At 37.8% G+C, this 16773-nt stretch overlaps 1 protein-coding gene across 1 annotated transcript in view; it reads left to right on the top strand.

Moving 5' to 3' along the window:
• FRK (fyn related Src family tyrosine kinase) overlaps nt 1-16773 on the top strand; it is a 53440-nt gene that overhangs the window by 6265 nt on the left and 30402 nt on the right. Inside the window, exon 2 of the mRNA XM_026844053.1 lies at nt 15718-15839. Coding sequence (XP_026699854.1) covers nt 15718-15839 — 122 coding nt within the window. The remainder of the gene's footprint in view (nt 1-15717; nt 15840-16773) is intronic.

The following is a 16773-nucleotide window of genomic DNA, read 5'->3' as shown; positions in this document are numbered from 1 at the left end:
TTTTTTTTTTTTTTTTTTTTTTTTTTTTTTTTTTGTGTAGGATGATACCTGTACTGAAGAGATTAAGTCATAGAAACATAAGAGATACCCTACGAGGTCAAACCAATGGCCCCCCTAGCTCCGTTATTTTGTTTCAGAAAGGATATTAAGAAAAGTGCACAGGCCCATCCATTTTCTTTGATCTGTTCCCTTTGTACCTCACCAGAGGCTGGAACTGTTGTATAAGCAATGTCAGGGGGTACATCACTGCCATGTCTAATTATGGGCCTACTGTCAGGTCTGTTTAGCAAAAGTTTAAGTGTTGACCCTGCACAATTCTTTATTTATGTCTATGGGCAAAGAGAAAGCTACTAGGAAAAAAACCCAAACCCCAAAATCTACAAAAAAACCCCTCATCTCTGCAGAAAGTTTTATATTCCTAAACAAGTGCTTGGCCCCTTTTTTTTTTTTTTCCTGGTTTGGTTATTGTTTAGTCACGAGTGACTCAAAAAAACTCACACTAAAATAAATAGGCACAAAATGAAATGGTAGAGCTTCACAAGTCCCTGTGAAATTCAGGGACCGGTCCTTTACATACCACACCTATCTGCCCTTTCTACCTGAATGCACCAGTGTCAGCCCAGACTGCAGAACTCAGTGACTTTACCCTGACAGGTTTACCCATCAATTCATTGTGCTACCTACCAAAGACGCAGAACTAAACCCAGGATGTGTTCTGTTATTATCTTACAGATATTATCTTCTAGCATGAGGCTACAGAGAAGGTGCCTTGTGCAAATTGCATAATAATGATACAGCTTTCCAGTAGCCTAGTTTAGACAACACAAAATTTACCTGCACTTTAATTTTAAAACAGATTAATAGAGAAAATATTATTAATCAATATTCAGATGTTTTTCTGTAATAAAATATTTTATTCCTTTTCAAGTTATGCAGGCAAAGTAAGCATAGCAAAGAAACAATATAATTTATTAGGTGGTATTTGAAAAAAGACAGACTATTATTACATATTTACTACTACATGTAAGAGGAAAAAACTTTTCAGTGATTTTTAAATAGTACTATATGGGACATATTTGAAGACCCTTCTTATGTTAGAACTTTAAAAATAAGAAATTAAACTTATTTAGTTAAGAAGCTTATTCTTCATCAGTGTTTTCTTAAATATTGAGATTCAGGTTTTCACTTCATAACTGTGTAAAATCCCCATAAGAGTTACGAGAAATTAGAATGGAAACCTACATCTCACAGTTTTCAATTCTCCGGACATGCCTAGAATTCATCTGGAAATAGCTTTTCAGAAGATCAAACAAAATATTGACCATGAATGCATTCTTTTTCTTTATCACTTAAACCAAATAGAAATACATATATTTTTTCTGTGCTGGTACACTAATCTTAATCAATGAAAACTGGAAAAACAAAGCAGCATATTAAATAATAAGTGATGGTTCCATAAAGGATTGCACTAATTGACATTTTCATTACTTCTATGCAGACTACTCTATAATATTTTACATCATAAATTTATCTGCAGTAACGTTGGCAAACATGTTCCCTTAGCTTTCTCTCACTAAAGCAGATATATTGCTAGTTTAATTAATAACATTTTTCAGTATTCATAGCATAAAAGATTTTGCAGTACACCATTTCAAACCTCACTGCAAAAGAAGTGAAAAAAGAAATCTGAGACTGACATGGAGGAATGAATATATACCATGAATTTCAGAAATTATGAGAACTGACAAACCTCAGTCTTCCTTTTGAAGCTACTGATCTTTTCAGTTAGTGGAAGTCTCTGTAAGGGTATATGGAGGGAGTCTCTGATCGTTGAAGGGTATGTGGTGAAAGGAGCCGTACACAAGAATATGCAGAGACAAACCTGAAGGATACATGAGAAGGGAGGTGGTGGTGAGGATGAGCCTGCTCAGTCACACTCACCGATAAGGGTATGCAGGGTGTGGGAATGATTCTTTTTCAGGTAAATTATTGAGAAAAAATAAGGAAAGGGAGGAAGACAACCACACAGAGACACCATACCTGACTGATTAATATTAACAAAGATGATAATCAGAAATAAATCCAGTTGGTCCCACTAACTGATGGGCTATCAAGAAACAGCAGGTAAACTCGGAATTTGCAACCCATAAGGATGCAAACATGGGGGTCCAGGATGTTAGAGGGGAGGGTCTGTGGGGCCATGTCAGGTGATGAAGCAACATTTAGGGGAAAGGGATCAGGAAGGAATGAAGAGGGTATAGGCAGAAATGGGTATGAAATGTGCTGTTCTTGTGTAAAACAGGGCCAGTCAGCCAGTCACTTGTCTGGCTGGGCCCTGTGTCTGGACTCTGTCCGCACTCTGTCCTGTCATCTCGCTAAATCCTTTCCTGACTCTCTCTCGGTGTAACCTTACCCTCTGGCCCATGTGTGAGTGCTGCAAGGACTAAGTGTCAGCTACTGGGGGGACTGGTGTGACTATGTACTGGGCCAGTAGTTGTAGTCAGAGCTGGGATGTGAGTGCCACTGGCCTGTAGTGTCAACTGCTGGAGTGGGGTCTCAGTGCCAGATGGTCTAGTGGGTGGGGGTCTTGGCCACCAGCCACTGCGGTACATTTTGAAAGCAGCTGCTGGGGGTCTGGTGTGCATGAGGCGAGTGTGGGTAAGGGGGACTGGGATCAGGGCAGGGTTATTGGATGGAGAGTCAGGCTCTGCCAGTATTGAGGGGGGGATCCGCAAATGTCCCTGTGCTTGTGAATGTAGAGAGTGTGTGCATGTGTGTGCGCCATCACTAGTGACCTTATGGCTCTGCCAGTGGAGGAGGAGGAGGAGGAGGGGACTGTGCTTGTGTTCTATGTGAGTCCTGTACAAGGATGCTGTTGAAGGCAGCACTTTGTCTGTAGCAGTCTATGTGACCGGCCATGCCGGTGTCCTCTGTGTCTGTGTCCGAGACACATGCTCAGCTTCACTGCTGGTCGAACCTGGAAATGGGAAAGCAGCAACCACATCACCTCAGTGTGGGCAGAGACCCTGTGTCCTCAGGCTGGGCTCCATCAGCTACTTCTAAATCCCCTTAGTAGTTTCCTTTACTTCAAAAAAGAGAGTCTTGGCTTTCTGTTCCTTTTATTGTATGCTTTTCCTAAACTACTGCAGATTTATGAATGTTTAGAAGACTGTATATATTCTCAGCCACTAAAATAGATGAATCAGTATCATTTTTATCCATAGAGAGTCACCTGATGTTTTTTGCTGTTCCAGAATGACAACTTAATTAGTTGTTTGGAAAGGTAATTATTAGTTTTCTGAATACCCGCAAGGAAAGAAAAAAAGGAAATAAGATCTTGTTCTTATTACAGAGCTAAAATATTTGAAAAATCACCTAGAAACTTCCTTTAATGCTGACATACCTTTCTAACATGGTGTTGTGATCTCTTACAAAAGAATCCATGTGTGTGGGTCTTGGGCTGATAATATACACACTGATATGGAGTTTGATGTGCTCTAGCTTTACTTCTGGGAGTTAGAAGTGTCTTTAGTGTGTCACCCTTCCCATCTGTCACCCTGAAAAGGTTACCCTGCAGACTGGGAAACCCTTTTGTTAAGAAATTGGTCCCCATGTGAATGAACCATTCTGTCCTTTGGCTCAAGGTCACCTGGGGCTGCCAGACTGCACAGGTGCTTTCCAAGCCCCCTGGGGACAGAGTGACCAGGTTGTACTCCACTGAAAGTGAGGGCCCAAGTCTGCTCGGACTGCTGGCAATAGGTTGAGGAGGTATGTGCTGAAATGAATATCCAAAAGAGCTCTGCCCAAAATGGATGGAGAGATCTGCTCTGCCACCAGTTCCCTGTGCAGGCAAGGGAGACTTTTTGTTTCTGAGGGTTTCTGTATTCCTTTTATCTGAAGGTGAGTTACCCTGTGAGAAAAGAAAGTAATTCCTCAGGGATGATTTTCTCAAGAAAATCAATTGAGTGCTTTTGGAGGCTGTAATGGTTTAAGTGAATGTATGATTGAACGTTTTCTTGTCCTTTTGTGTTTCCCTTAATGTTAAATCAATTGGAGTTATTAGTGTTCTCTGTACCATGTTAACATTAAGGCTACCTCAAGGTTTCAACTTTGTTCCTCAGGTGTTATGAATAGTAGACTTATTACTACTTTTAGAGTGTATTATGGCAGTATATCAGTATTTTTGTTCATGTATGTATTAACAAATGCATAGAGGAACTACTAGCACTGATGGAAGATTTTTCAACGCTGTTTGGAAGACTACGCAGCAGAAATAGGGTCTGAGGAACACCTTGTAAGTTTTTTTGAAAAAGAGGTGAATATATGGCTATATTTCACACCCATCATCCCAAAGTAATGCCGATTAAAACCAATGGTAACCTTTTGTTCATTCCAAAGTTGTTTTAGAAAAAGTTTTAAATGCCATGATGTTCTTATCGAGATACAAAACCAGTACTGGGAACAAACTTTGATGATTGACTTTAAATGGGAGAAATAGCAGGGACTTATGTAACTAAATAACCACAGAAGAAGTAATATGATATCCCTTTCATCTACTGCTTATTTTCTCATACAGAAGAGCTTCAGAGCAGATTAAATAATACAGCATGCAGATGACCAATACTGTGGAGAATGAATGCAAATGTTGAAATTAATTACACAATAGCGAAGTGGGGGCTCACAGGATGAGATTTATTTATGGAGATTTCCGCAAATTAACTCTATCAGATTGTCATTTGGTTGCTGGTTTATTATCTTTTGTTCCTATTGTGCAGTGAAACTAGTATTGGGTGAGCTATGCTGATTTACAGAGCATGCACTTGGCCTTGAATACTGTCCCTACAGGAGACACTTCCCTGTCATTACAGAGACAAGAGTAGCCAAAGGTGCAATGGTTTGTCATCCTGAAGCAAACTCAGAGCAAATTAGTTTCCATGTTTGCAGCTCAGTTAACTGCTATTATTGACTATCGAAAAATAGTTGAAAAAGAATATTGAAAAATACTATTGAAATGTAGTATTATGCAAAATCCCTTACAATGGAATCACATGACAGTACAGTTATGGCCTACTGAAATGCCTACTGGAAAGGTTTATACACAGCGTGTCATGGATTTTTTAGACTAATGCCTGAGTCATCTTTGTGTTTATGTTCACAAGACAGTAAATTTGTTCTAGACTACAAGAGAAAATGCCTACCTCTGTGGTGGGTTTTACCACACTTGCTCACTGTTGATTACCTTATCCAAACAATTCCACACAGGTACTTACGGTAAAAGTCCCTAAAGTTCTGGCAGAGCATTTCTTTAGGGCACAACTTATTATTTCTAACAAAAACAACAGAGTAACACAAAACAAAGACTCTTCTTAGACCAAAACACTGACTTTAGAGGCCTTCTTGACACATCTGCCCTCTTCTTACAAGTTTATAATCTCTTGTAGTTTCTTCAGCTGGGCTCCGATTTTTTAGTGCAACCTGGGGCTCCTTTTGGGTCAAGTATACATACACAAGGTCAGTCTACCAGTGTAGGTAGGTATTTCACATATTTGCTATGGTTACATTGCAGTCATTGGGATTTTGTGGAGTAAGCTACTATTCATCATTAGAAACAAGTTTTGGACAAGTAATGAATGAAATAACTTTTTTTTTTTTTTTTTTTAAAGGCACTATGCAATGTAAGTGTGGTGAATCTGGTCTTTGAGTCTAGAAGTATAAAGCTTTTTTTCTGGCAATAACCTGCAATTTCCCATCTTGCTAAAAAGAAATGGTAGGAAAGTTTCTGCCTGATTTTGGTGATAGCTAATGTACATTCAGTCCCTAAAGGATTAGCTCTATTGTAACAGTGATATGTTCTCCATATCTCTGCATGTTGTATATTCCAGCAAAACAGTGAATATGGTATGTTAGAGAATAGGTTTAAATTGCCTCATTTTAACTAAAGATCCACTATTCTCTGGGTGAATGTATCACTTGTGTCCTAGTGCTCATGTTCATGGTCAAATAAGTATGGGAAGAGAGAAAGGAAAAATAGTTCCCCTCTCCTGGAAGAAAGAAGCAGTGATTTAGTTTTGTATCGTATCAAAATACTTAACATGGCCTGAAACAAAATGAAGGGTATTGCTTGGTTGTATCTTGTTTTTGGATAGGTTAATCCTATCTGAATAAAAATAAAAGAAAAAATGCTAATATTTTGATGGAAACTCCATTTGAAAACAGAAATTAAAACCCCTTTAAATTTGAAAAATTTTCAAATTGATTACCTTCACAAGTTAAACTATAATATTTTCATTAGAAAATATATGGAGAAGGATAACTTAATTTTAATTTCCTTTTTTTGCTTTCACCTCTTATATTCTGCCATCTCACCAATAAAGCTCTCTGAAATCTAACATAAATTTAGTATTTGCAGAAAAATGCCAACTAGCCGCCTATAATCTGTTGACAAGAATATCCAAAATCCAAGAGAAAAATGGGATTTTCCAAAACTGTATTTCACATTTTAATGGTTATTTAAGAAAAATCACATTGTTGATCTTGAAATACAGAAAATATAGTGGAACTTACAGTATATTGCTACAGACAGACTCTCACTTTCAAACATACAGGCAGACTATTACATACATACATAACATTGTGAAAACACTGAGAAACTCCAGGTCCCACACACAATGCATCCAGACAGTCTTCATTTTAGTTTGTGATAAGTTATTTAACAACAACAAGGATATGAGCAATATACATGACTCAGATCTTTACGTATGAAATAAATTCATTGTGATTGTGAAAGGTTAAATGTGCTGCCCTACATAACCATCCCTGAAAACCTGAATTTCTAGTTTCCCTTGGAGGAAATCAGTTTCTGATTACAGTAAATAAGTAATCAGAACTGAGCTGTGCCACTATACAAGTACATTATAACTGGTATTTTACTTCATGTGTTGTCCAAGTCAGGTACTTGCAGTGTGTTAAGACTTTAACTGATTTACTTATGTAGACACAGAAGGCTGTTGTTACCTAAAGGTTTTTTTAAAGACTTTGCCTGACTGACTTGTTGCTGATGGTACTTTGGTGGGTAAAGTTTAAACCAGTACCTTTAGCGGTGACCTCTAGACAATAAATATATGATGAAAATAAATGTTAAAGTATTCTCTTGGCAAGTACAAACATGAGTGATGTGATGAACTACTAAAGGGAGAAAGAAAAGATCTGTAGAGAGCAATCCTTACAGTGAGAGTTAGTCTGTGAAAATATTTCCCCAAGTAAGACTGAAATCGCTGCCAAAGACACATGCCCTGTGGGAGCAGGATAAGCTGGAAAGCAGCATTTGCTGAGCAGGTGCAGCAGCTCAGGCAGCAGCAGGTTATAGTCCTTGGGCAATAAATGCAGTCCTCAGTTTTGTCTTGTCTTTATTTTCTCTTCATCATTGCCTGTTAGCTCTGACTTTCTCCCTTCTCTCTCCATTTGCTTGATAATATTCTACTGTCTTCTCTGCTTTGAATTTTTACTGTCCTGTTTTGTTCCTCCCTCCTGCAGTGTCCCATGCGTTCCTTTATCATTAGCTTTAAATTCCTTCTGCTTAAATTTTGTCCTTGTCTTGTGCATCCGTCAGTATCTGATAAAAAATGACAATAAGAGAAAGAGGGCTTTAAACCCAATCCCAGTCAAGCCTGTAGAAGGAAGTAATGAAGTTCCCAAAGGGCCTGAAACTAAACTGTAGGTTTTCCAGCCTCTGCACAGTGAAAGTCTGCAAGCCCTTGAGTAATCCTGGACCTTTTGCTACATAAATTCTTGTGCCAGATCTGGGAAGGCTTCTGTTTTTGAAAATGTTCATGAAAGGAATCTTTTGCAAGTTTTCATCTTCATGGTTTAGCCTGATTACAGATTTTTTTTTTTTTCCAACACCATCATCAGGTTCACTGCCGACTATAAAGGGAAAATTGAAGCAGCCAGTGCTCATCTCCCACTTTTTCCTTCTTGCATGCAATTCATAATTTGTTATATTTGGAAGGCTTTCATCTTTGCAGTGATATTTCCTATTTTCTTGAAACATCAGCTCTTGGAGAAATTATATTTTTTTAATAAATTTTCAGTAGTCTTATTATTAAGGCAGCCTAATATTTTCTATCAGAGGAGCTTGTTTAGTTGCTTATAATTTTTCCAGGCTTTACCTGATTGGATGTGAATTTTCCAGGGTTGATATCAGGCACAGGTTGCCTTTTTCCCTCCCTGAAAGTAAAAAAAAAAAAGTCTCAGAACAGTATGATAAATCCTTTGGGCATGTACTTTGGAGGAAGGGCTTGCTATTTGGTAGGAGATACTGCTATATTAAAAGTGTGTGCTTTTTAGCTATCAAACTAACAAAACCTTTGAAAATAAAATTGCACTTTATATGTGGTAACTTCATTAGAATAATATATTCATTAGAATTTGACAGCTCCATTCTATATTTTTTTTTTTATTTTGGGAAACCCAGCCAGTGCTTGGAGCCTTCCTCTCAGCACAGAGAGGACATGCTTGTCGCATCCTTGCTAAACTGTCCCTGCTTCTGCACTACTGTTTACCCACAGCAGACTGCAAACCTGGCATGCATTAAAAGCTGGCTCAGCAGCCCTCTGTCCTGCGTGGATGACAGCAGTGAAGAGTGGCACATGCAAGCCTGTTCAGGCTTCCATGTGCTGAGTAAGGGCAGTGATCACAGGATGGTCATATGATATAAATAATTGTATAAGATCCTAGAGGATCACTCTGTTTCTCTGTCTCTTTACCTTTCAATGCATCTTTCCTTGTCTTCTGTGACACAGAAGTTAGCAGCTATTGCTCTCCAAATAAATTACAACATACTGCACAATGCTAAATTTCCTGAAAGGCAGGCCCTAGGCATTTCAAATTGGACATCCAAAATTTGTAGAAAATGCTTATAATAACATCTTGTTGCTTTAGTCCACTTTCTGTGTTGCTTCTCCACTGTAAAAATTACTTTACAAGCTGAAGTGCCACAAAAAGAAATTAATGAATGTTCATAAAGCATTCAGATATTAGTCATGAACACTATAATAGAGGCTGCTAGGAAATTAGCCATTCATGTAATTTTATAACTTGTACTGAGAGCAGAGACTAAACAATGTACAGTAAATAAACTCTATCTACACAATGACAAAACAAAATAAAGAGTAACTTATTCAGTGAGCAGCATTCATATTAACACTGTAGGAAGCACTGGAAGTGGCCATGTAATTAAAGATGGTATCATACTGGATTTTCCTGAAAATGGCTGAGTTGATGCCATGAAAGCAATATTAATATTGCCATCTCCTAACTTTGGTGTTCCTGACTTTGAGTTACAGCTTTCTATGACTGTAGATTTTGGGGCATTTGATATTAAATCTTTATATAGTGTTGAAGCTTTTCCTTATTTGTTTTAGTATTGCACAAGCTTTTTGAATTCCAGAAGAAACTGTGATATATTTGGTTTCAATATATATAGTATCTATTTTTCATTGTCTTCACCCAAGGCTTTTACTCTAATTGCAGTAATTCTTTGCTCTTTTCAGTCTAAGAAATCTTTTCTTATCCTCATAGCCTTGTACTAACAGACACAGTTAATACACTCCAGTCAGTCTTCTGGAAGGCCAACTAATCTGTCATCATTATTTCTTCTGTAGTGGAGACTTCTGGTTGGGAACCACAGGAATCTCAACAAACTCTCCCAGCTGATGAGATTTAGCAGTCTCATGAGATTTATCCTAACATGAGAGGGTAGATCCCAGTTGCAAGCACTTATGAAGAATGAGAAGTGAGATGCCCTCATGCCACAGTGTTGATCCAGGATAGGATCATGCTGTCCGTTTTAATGTCTTCAGTTATTTTTGAAAATAAATTTCATGTGACTGATTTCCTTCTATGTCTTCTGTTATGTCTCCATGCTCTTTGAATGACCTTGCCATGTAGTCCTTCTCATCAATTTTTCTTCCCTCTCCTCCCTTCTCATTCCTTTTGTAATGATCATGGTTTCTATATGCGGCTGTACCTTAGTGCTGATTCAGCCCTCAGGATTTTCCCTTTCAATTGGACATTCACAAAATTCAAAGTATGTCTCAGACCTCTGCCTTTAGCCTTATCTCACCTCCAGTGTCGTGCCACTTGAATAAGAAGCTGAAATAATCCCCCCTTATTCCAGCTATACCTAGTTATTAAAGCAAATTCAGTGACTTCAGATACGATGTGGAGCTCATTTTGACTGATGGCTCCTGTACATATTAAATCTAAATAAAGGTAGAGGATAAAGATGGGAAGCTGTGCTCTGGTGAGCCCTAATGGAAATGCATGACATAGTCAGAACTTCCACACCATTTGCTCTGCTGGTCTTCAGTGTGGATAACCAAAGAACAGTGGGGGATCTGCTGAAGTTCCAAGTAAGACAAAGATCGTAGCTGTTAATTCAGAGTTGGTTTTTGGCTTGGTGATGAAGATCTTACCCACATCCCAAAGGGGAATACACACAGAGTCCTTAATCATGAGTTTAGAGTTTCTGTTGGAGTATGGCTGCAAAAGGGCTGCCCAAGGAAAAGGTATGTTTCTCCAGTAACAAATTTTTCACCTGGACTATGGCTGGGGATTTTTGTGGTTTCTCCAATGCAAAAGCAAGAGGCTGGGTTAAGAGAAAGAAAAAGAGCTCCTGCTGAAGAAGAGGGGTGGCACAGTGGCCATGCAAGGAAGCTTGAGGCTATAGGAAGGTTTTTCCCCTTAGGACTTTTGTGTCTGGCCTGTGCCAAGGGGTCACATGCTGTGTTGCTTGTTCATTTGGCATGACTGAAGATCTTTGGCAGAGGTCAGCCCACGCCTAGGATAAGGATAAAGAGAGAGATGAATACTAGAGTTCCACTGTGACTACAGCTGCTAAAGGACTGTCTGAGGAAGATCAAAGCTGCAGAAAGCAGGTTTTTGGTTAAGTCTTAAACCAGGTGTTAGGTCTTGCATTAGTTTTAGGGTTAGGAGGGTGAGAAACTCTAGAGCTCCAGGTTGAATAAAGCTTCACAGGTCTGCCCAAGAAAAGACTTGTCTCCCAAGAAGTATTTTGTCTGGCCCATGACTGGGGGCTTTGGTTAAGGCTCAGCACATACCTTGCATTAGTCAGGAGTTAGCATGTTAGGGATTTAGGAGAGACAAAGCATAGAGCTCCAGTGTAAGGGGAGGTGGTGGGGTGGGGGCAGGGAGCCGTAAAAGGCTGTCTAAGGAATGGTGGGCTGCCAAAGAGATCTTTACCCTGAGAGCTTTTTCATCTGGACCATGGCTAGGGATCCTTTTGTTTGGGTTTAACTTTGAGTGTTGGATAGAGATAATTTCAGGAGAGAAAAAGAGCCTGTAGTTCCCAAGTTAGTTGAGATCTTCTCTCTGCCTCAAGTGAGTGCACTGCACTGACACAATCAAAAGAACATATCGCATTAATGGGAGGGAACAGAGGGAAGAAAACTCATTTTGCATGCTCTTTTTTTTGGATGGGGATATTTGTAGTTTTTGTTTTTACATTGAGGTTTTGTCTTCTAAGCATGTTGCCGGGCACTGGAAACTTTACCAGTGGTTTAGCATTTACCTCTCTATCTTTCTTTGCTTTAGTGAATCTGTCAGTGACTATGCAGCATGTGACAACCCTTGGCCCATGTTGCTCTTCCTGTCTTCTATTTTCCAGCTTAAAAATTCCTGCCATATCTTCCTGCTATAAGAAAAAAATTGCAGAAGTAGAAGTAAGTATTTATTTTAGCAGATTTTTATGTAGCAAAGCACAGGGAGACACAAAGCAGAGACAGGTAAATGGGGCTTTGACAATTAGACAGAGATCAGCAGTGCATTGCACCTTGGAGGACAGAATGCTTCTGGGGAAAGGTGGTGATGGAGTCAGGTAACACCATCAACTTCTGCTGAACACATTACTTCATTTTAATTCAAGCTGGACTGAACGGGGAGGCAGGATTGACATGATCTCTGTTTCTTAAAACATTTACCCTTCATATATAATCACCAGCATTCAGCTTGATGAAGATCTACCCTTTCCTTTGGTGGAAGAAAAAGTTCATAGAATAGGAGTATGGGTCTCAGCAATAATACTATAACAGCCAGGGAACATTCCATGACAAAGCCTCCTGTGATCCATGATGATGAACCTGTGATCAAAAATCTGCCAGTGGAATTGATGGTCAATAGAGATGGGATTACTATGATCTGAATAACCACAACAGACCTCACTGGTATTCTAGTACTGGGCATCATCTGCACCAGGTAAGGATTGTGTTTGTCATGGACTTACATGAAGGTCATATTTTCTGTCCCCAAAGTCCTCATATATATGGTGGCCAGAAGTGACCTGGAAGTAGCCTGAATTTTTAATGAAGGGATTCCTGAGAGCTATGAATGATGCTGGAAACAAGGGATTTTGAGGAAGATGCTAGAAACAATCCCCAAAATGCAGATCTGTCATCCTACACTGAAAAGGGAGTTGAGATGTTGGGTTCATTCTGGCTAAGGAAGTATTCCTGTGTCTCACTGACAGAAGAACGCTATTGCTGTGATAGCTAGTCAGCTCCTGCTAGAAATGGAAACTTAAGCCCAAGTCTGAATATGCTTGTTTGTGCCATACCTGGTAGTCTACTGATCCTGAATTGACAACTGTAACCCAAAGTGATCTGTCTGTGAGCTGAAGTTCAGAGTGAAACTGTGTATGAATTGCTAATTCAACTTTCTCCTGAACCATCTAGTGCCAATATAGCATGCTGAAGTCAGAGAAAGTGCTGGTTAAGTAACCTGTACAATGGATAGTGCTTGATGGTTTAGTTCTGTTTTTTCCAAGTATTCTGTTTCAAAACCTTAATCTATCTTTGAGCTATAAACACAAATAGATTTACTAAGGATTGGGTATTGCTTTGGTTTGACCTTCCTATGCTGCAGAACAGTATCTCACGGTGAGCAATTACTTTGATTCATTATTACTCTTTAGGGTACTTTTTCCTCTAAGATAGATACACACTTTTGGATGAAGTAAAATATTAAGCCTTTTGAAGCATAACTTCAATCGCTAGAAATTGAAATAAGCCTTTCACGCATTATAAAAGGAATTTAAACTTCCATTTGTAATGCAAACAGTACTTTAAAGTCAGATGTGCTTTTGCTAAAAAAAGTGAATAACAAATTAAATTATTTGCTTTGAGGTTAAGGGGTTATATTTCACAATCAGTATTGCTTTTGGTACTGTATGATTATTATCACAAACCTGATGACTTTGAACTAAGAATCTCATATTCAAGTGCTATTAAAAGTAATTTTCATTATATTTTTCTGAATCAGTTTAATCAGATCATATAAAGTCAGCCAAATAAATCAATATGCAATATGTGTCCACTTTTCACTCTCCATAATAATTGCTTCACTTACACTTACCTTCTCAAATACTGTTGCTCTCATCTGCTTTTGCAAGTCACAGTCTTTTTAACTGCTAATCTTATCTGGAGTCAGAACCTACATATTACATATTATCCATATAACCTTCAATGGTAAATTCACATTGATTTAAATGAAGTTTTTCCAGCCTAATATAAATTAACATATCATTTGAAACATTTTGAAGTCAAAGGAACAGATACATATGCCTGTATACAATATGCATTTATGTATTTTTTCCATAATTGTAGTCTGTATTGTAGACATGATTTTACATACACAGGTGTAATACTATTTTAAATTGTATTTCCCAAATAGACCAACAGTTTCCTCTTGTTGCATACATTGTATTACAGCTCATGTTTTCAGCTATAACAATTTGAATTACTAGCAGTGTATGTACAAATACTGGGTCATGGAAAGACTATATTTTTTACTATCCTTAACATAGTATTCAAACTTGATAACAATGCATTGGAAGCTCTTTTGGCTTTGGTAAAAAATTAAATCCTTTTGAAAGAATTCATGTCCTCTTAAGCCATGAAGAATGGAGACACAAAATTAAACACCTTTTATTATACAATGATGAGAATCAGTCGCTTTGGACATTACTAAGTGATATCTTATACCTCAAGGGGGAAAAATATCAGTTGAAATTTTTTTCTGATCATATAGTTTGTTAGTTTTCAGATAGTATTCTCAGAGCAGGTGTATTTAGACATTTCAGAAAGATTCTAATTTATTTTTTTAAGGCAGACAAATTTTGTTTGGGACTTGAATAGAGTTGAACTTATACTCTGTCCTCATTCTTTTGACAAGAACCTCAGTCAAGGATTTGAACAGTTATTGATTACTTAGTTTTCTACAGTCTAATTAATGAATTAATTTAATTAATTAGTTGAATTAGTGAACACATTTAACTAATTAAAATTATTACTAACACATTCTGGCTTTCTAATGATCTTCCTTTCCTTGCCAAGTATGTATCAAGGCCTGTTTTATCCAAATCATCTTCAAGTCAGAGGACAGGAATGCAGTCCAGAATATCTGGATTTCATTTTCTTTTGCTAACAAACCATATTCAGTGTGGGTTATCACCATCTGTATTTGCTTCTTTTTATTTCCTCTTTATTCATACAAAACCATTTTTCATTCCTCATGCTAGCTCAGCCAAGGTGTCACCCGATGTTCTCACTTATTTTCTTCTTTCGTCCTGATGATTACAAGCCTTCCAGCTACTAAAGTAGTTTGTTGATGACTCCTTCTGTACTTTTCACTTGTAACTGGCAAATCAAGTAGTTAACTGAACAGGCAACTTACGTGTGGTGTGTTACACTGATTTATCTTAAAAGTTTGCATAATAGGTTTAGCTATGATTAATTTAAAAGTTCTCCTATAAGTATATGGCATATTTCTCATAAGTATCTATCACATTTGCTTCAAATAAGGGGTGGAGCTAATCTTGGAAAGAGCTTCGTATGTTTTTTGGACGGAAGTTGAATGCTGTCCCAGTTGAAAATGCTGACTCATCTCAGTCTTATTTCCATTTAATTTACACTCAGCACAAAGCAGCAAAAGAGCTAAATAGTCCTGTCAGAGGAGCAAACTAAAACTACTGCATGAACAAGTCCTTGTAAATTACAGAGTTTAGTGAGAGAGTGAAAATATGTTTTAAAAGGCATAGATGGGAGTAGGTTTTCACAGAACAGGGCTGTTGAGATGTTTGCAGTGACTTCAGGGACATAGTGGTTTTGTTTGTCTGACAGCAGCACAGCTGAAAAATTGCCAGTAACTTGTGAGCTCTTGACGTGGCAGTGGAATGGGGAAGGCTGCAGGGTGGTTTACATCTTACTGAGAGCCCTTCTGAAGTTTTGGGGATCTTTTGACTTTTAAGTTGTCAGGATGTTAGCGCATACCTGCACCTCCACGTAGTTCAAGTGGCATCAATGGACTTGGCATCAGTTTCTGCCACAGTAGGCTTGGCAAAATTTCTTGGTGAATTTTTCCTGGGACAGGACCGTCTGTCACTTTTGAATTCTTGTTCCCTTGAAATCGGCAGGACTTTCCATCAGCAGTAAAATCCAGATTTCACTCTAATGTGTAAGCAATATTTTCTGGCAATAAATTTGTTGTGTAGTTCTTGTTGGCTTTATTCCCTTATGCTATTGGAATTTAATTAACATAGCATAGATTATCTTTTAGTAAATATGCAGCATGTTTATAAAAGCTAAATCATCTTCTTGGTATGTTTCACTGACTGGTAAAATTAATGTTTTTTTATTTGTTCAGATGGTTTTTTGGCCCAATCAAACGAGCAGATGCCGAGAGACAACTGTCATACCCTGGAAACCAAGCAGGAGCCTTCTTAATCCGAGAAAGTGAAAGTCTAAAAGGCGAATACTCACTTTCAGGTATATTCTAGTATTTCATCTTAAGCAATGTTTTAAAAATTTCTCAGGTGACCTGGACTTTTTCATTTTTGAGAACGATAAACTGTGGGCACGAAAATGAAATTAAGTTCATAATAATATTTCTTTCCCAGGAGATGTATAAGGAAAACTTGGCAAGGTTTGAGATTTTACTAACATTTATTTTATAGGCACTTTTTATTAATATGTGCAGAACAGAAATTAACTCTCTTATGCTTAGTACTTCCAGTGTGCCAGCTGCCTTAAAATAAAAACTATTTTCGTGATTAAAATGCCAAAAAATACATTACACTTGTACACTACTGTTCTGATTAGTACACAGAATAAAAATTAAACCATGTTGGCAGATACCTGCAGTTTAACAAAATGAGATTTCTGCTAGAGCAGACCCTTAGATTTATATTTATTTGTTTTCACAGGCAAAATGATAGCAAGATCTTCAAAGCTGTGCTTTAGAATCAGTCATATTTCATTGAAAAGTTAGTTGTAAACATCAGTAAAAAGTTAGATCTATGATGATGGTGGGTTTTGAAATTTACTTAAAGTTCTATTTGAATCTGAAGGACTATCACATAAGGATCGTTATTTGATAATAATTTTACTTACATATGTGTACATGTCATCTTTTTATGCCATAGATATTTGCCATGTTAGATAGTAAATATGATTGTTCATTGGTTGTTTTCCATGAACATTTTCTATCAAACTTGTTATACAAGTGTGAGTCAAGAGAATAATGTTGTCCCTGAGACAACAGGGCTATATAACAAACTTCCTAATGTGCTCTACCTGTATAATTCCATGTGTCAGTAAAGTTGCTTGATGTTTGGAATAAACCGTAAGTTGACACGTGCAGAATTATGTCAGTGAAATGAGAGGCACTTCGTGCATAACCAGATTCTTTCATACTCTTCTG

This window comes from Athene cunicularia (assembly GCF_003259725.1).
Source record: "Athene cunicularia isolate RWA chromosome 3 unlocalized genomic scaffold, athCun1 chr3_part1, whole genome shotgun sequence".
Classification (NCBI taxonomy): Eukaryota; Metazoa; Chordata; class Aves; order Strigiformes; family Strigidae; genus Athene; species Athene cunicularia.
Note: the sequence above shows the minus strand (reverse complement) of the source record. Positions and strands in the feature narration are given on the sequence as shown.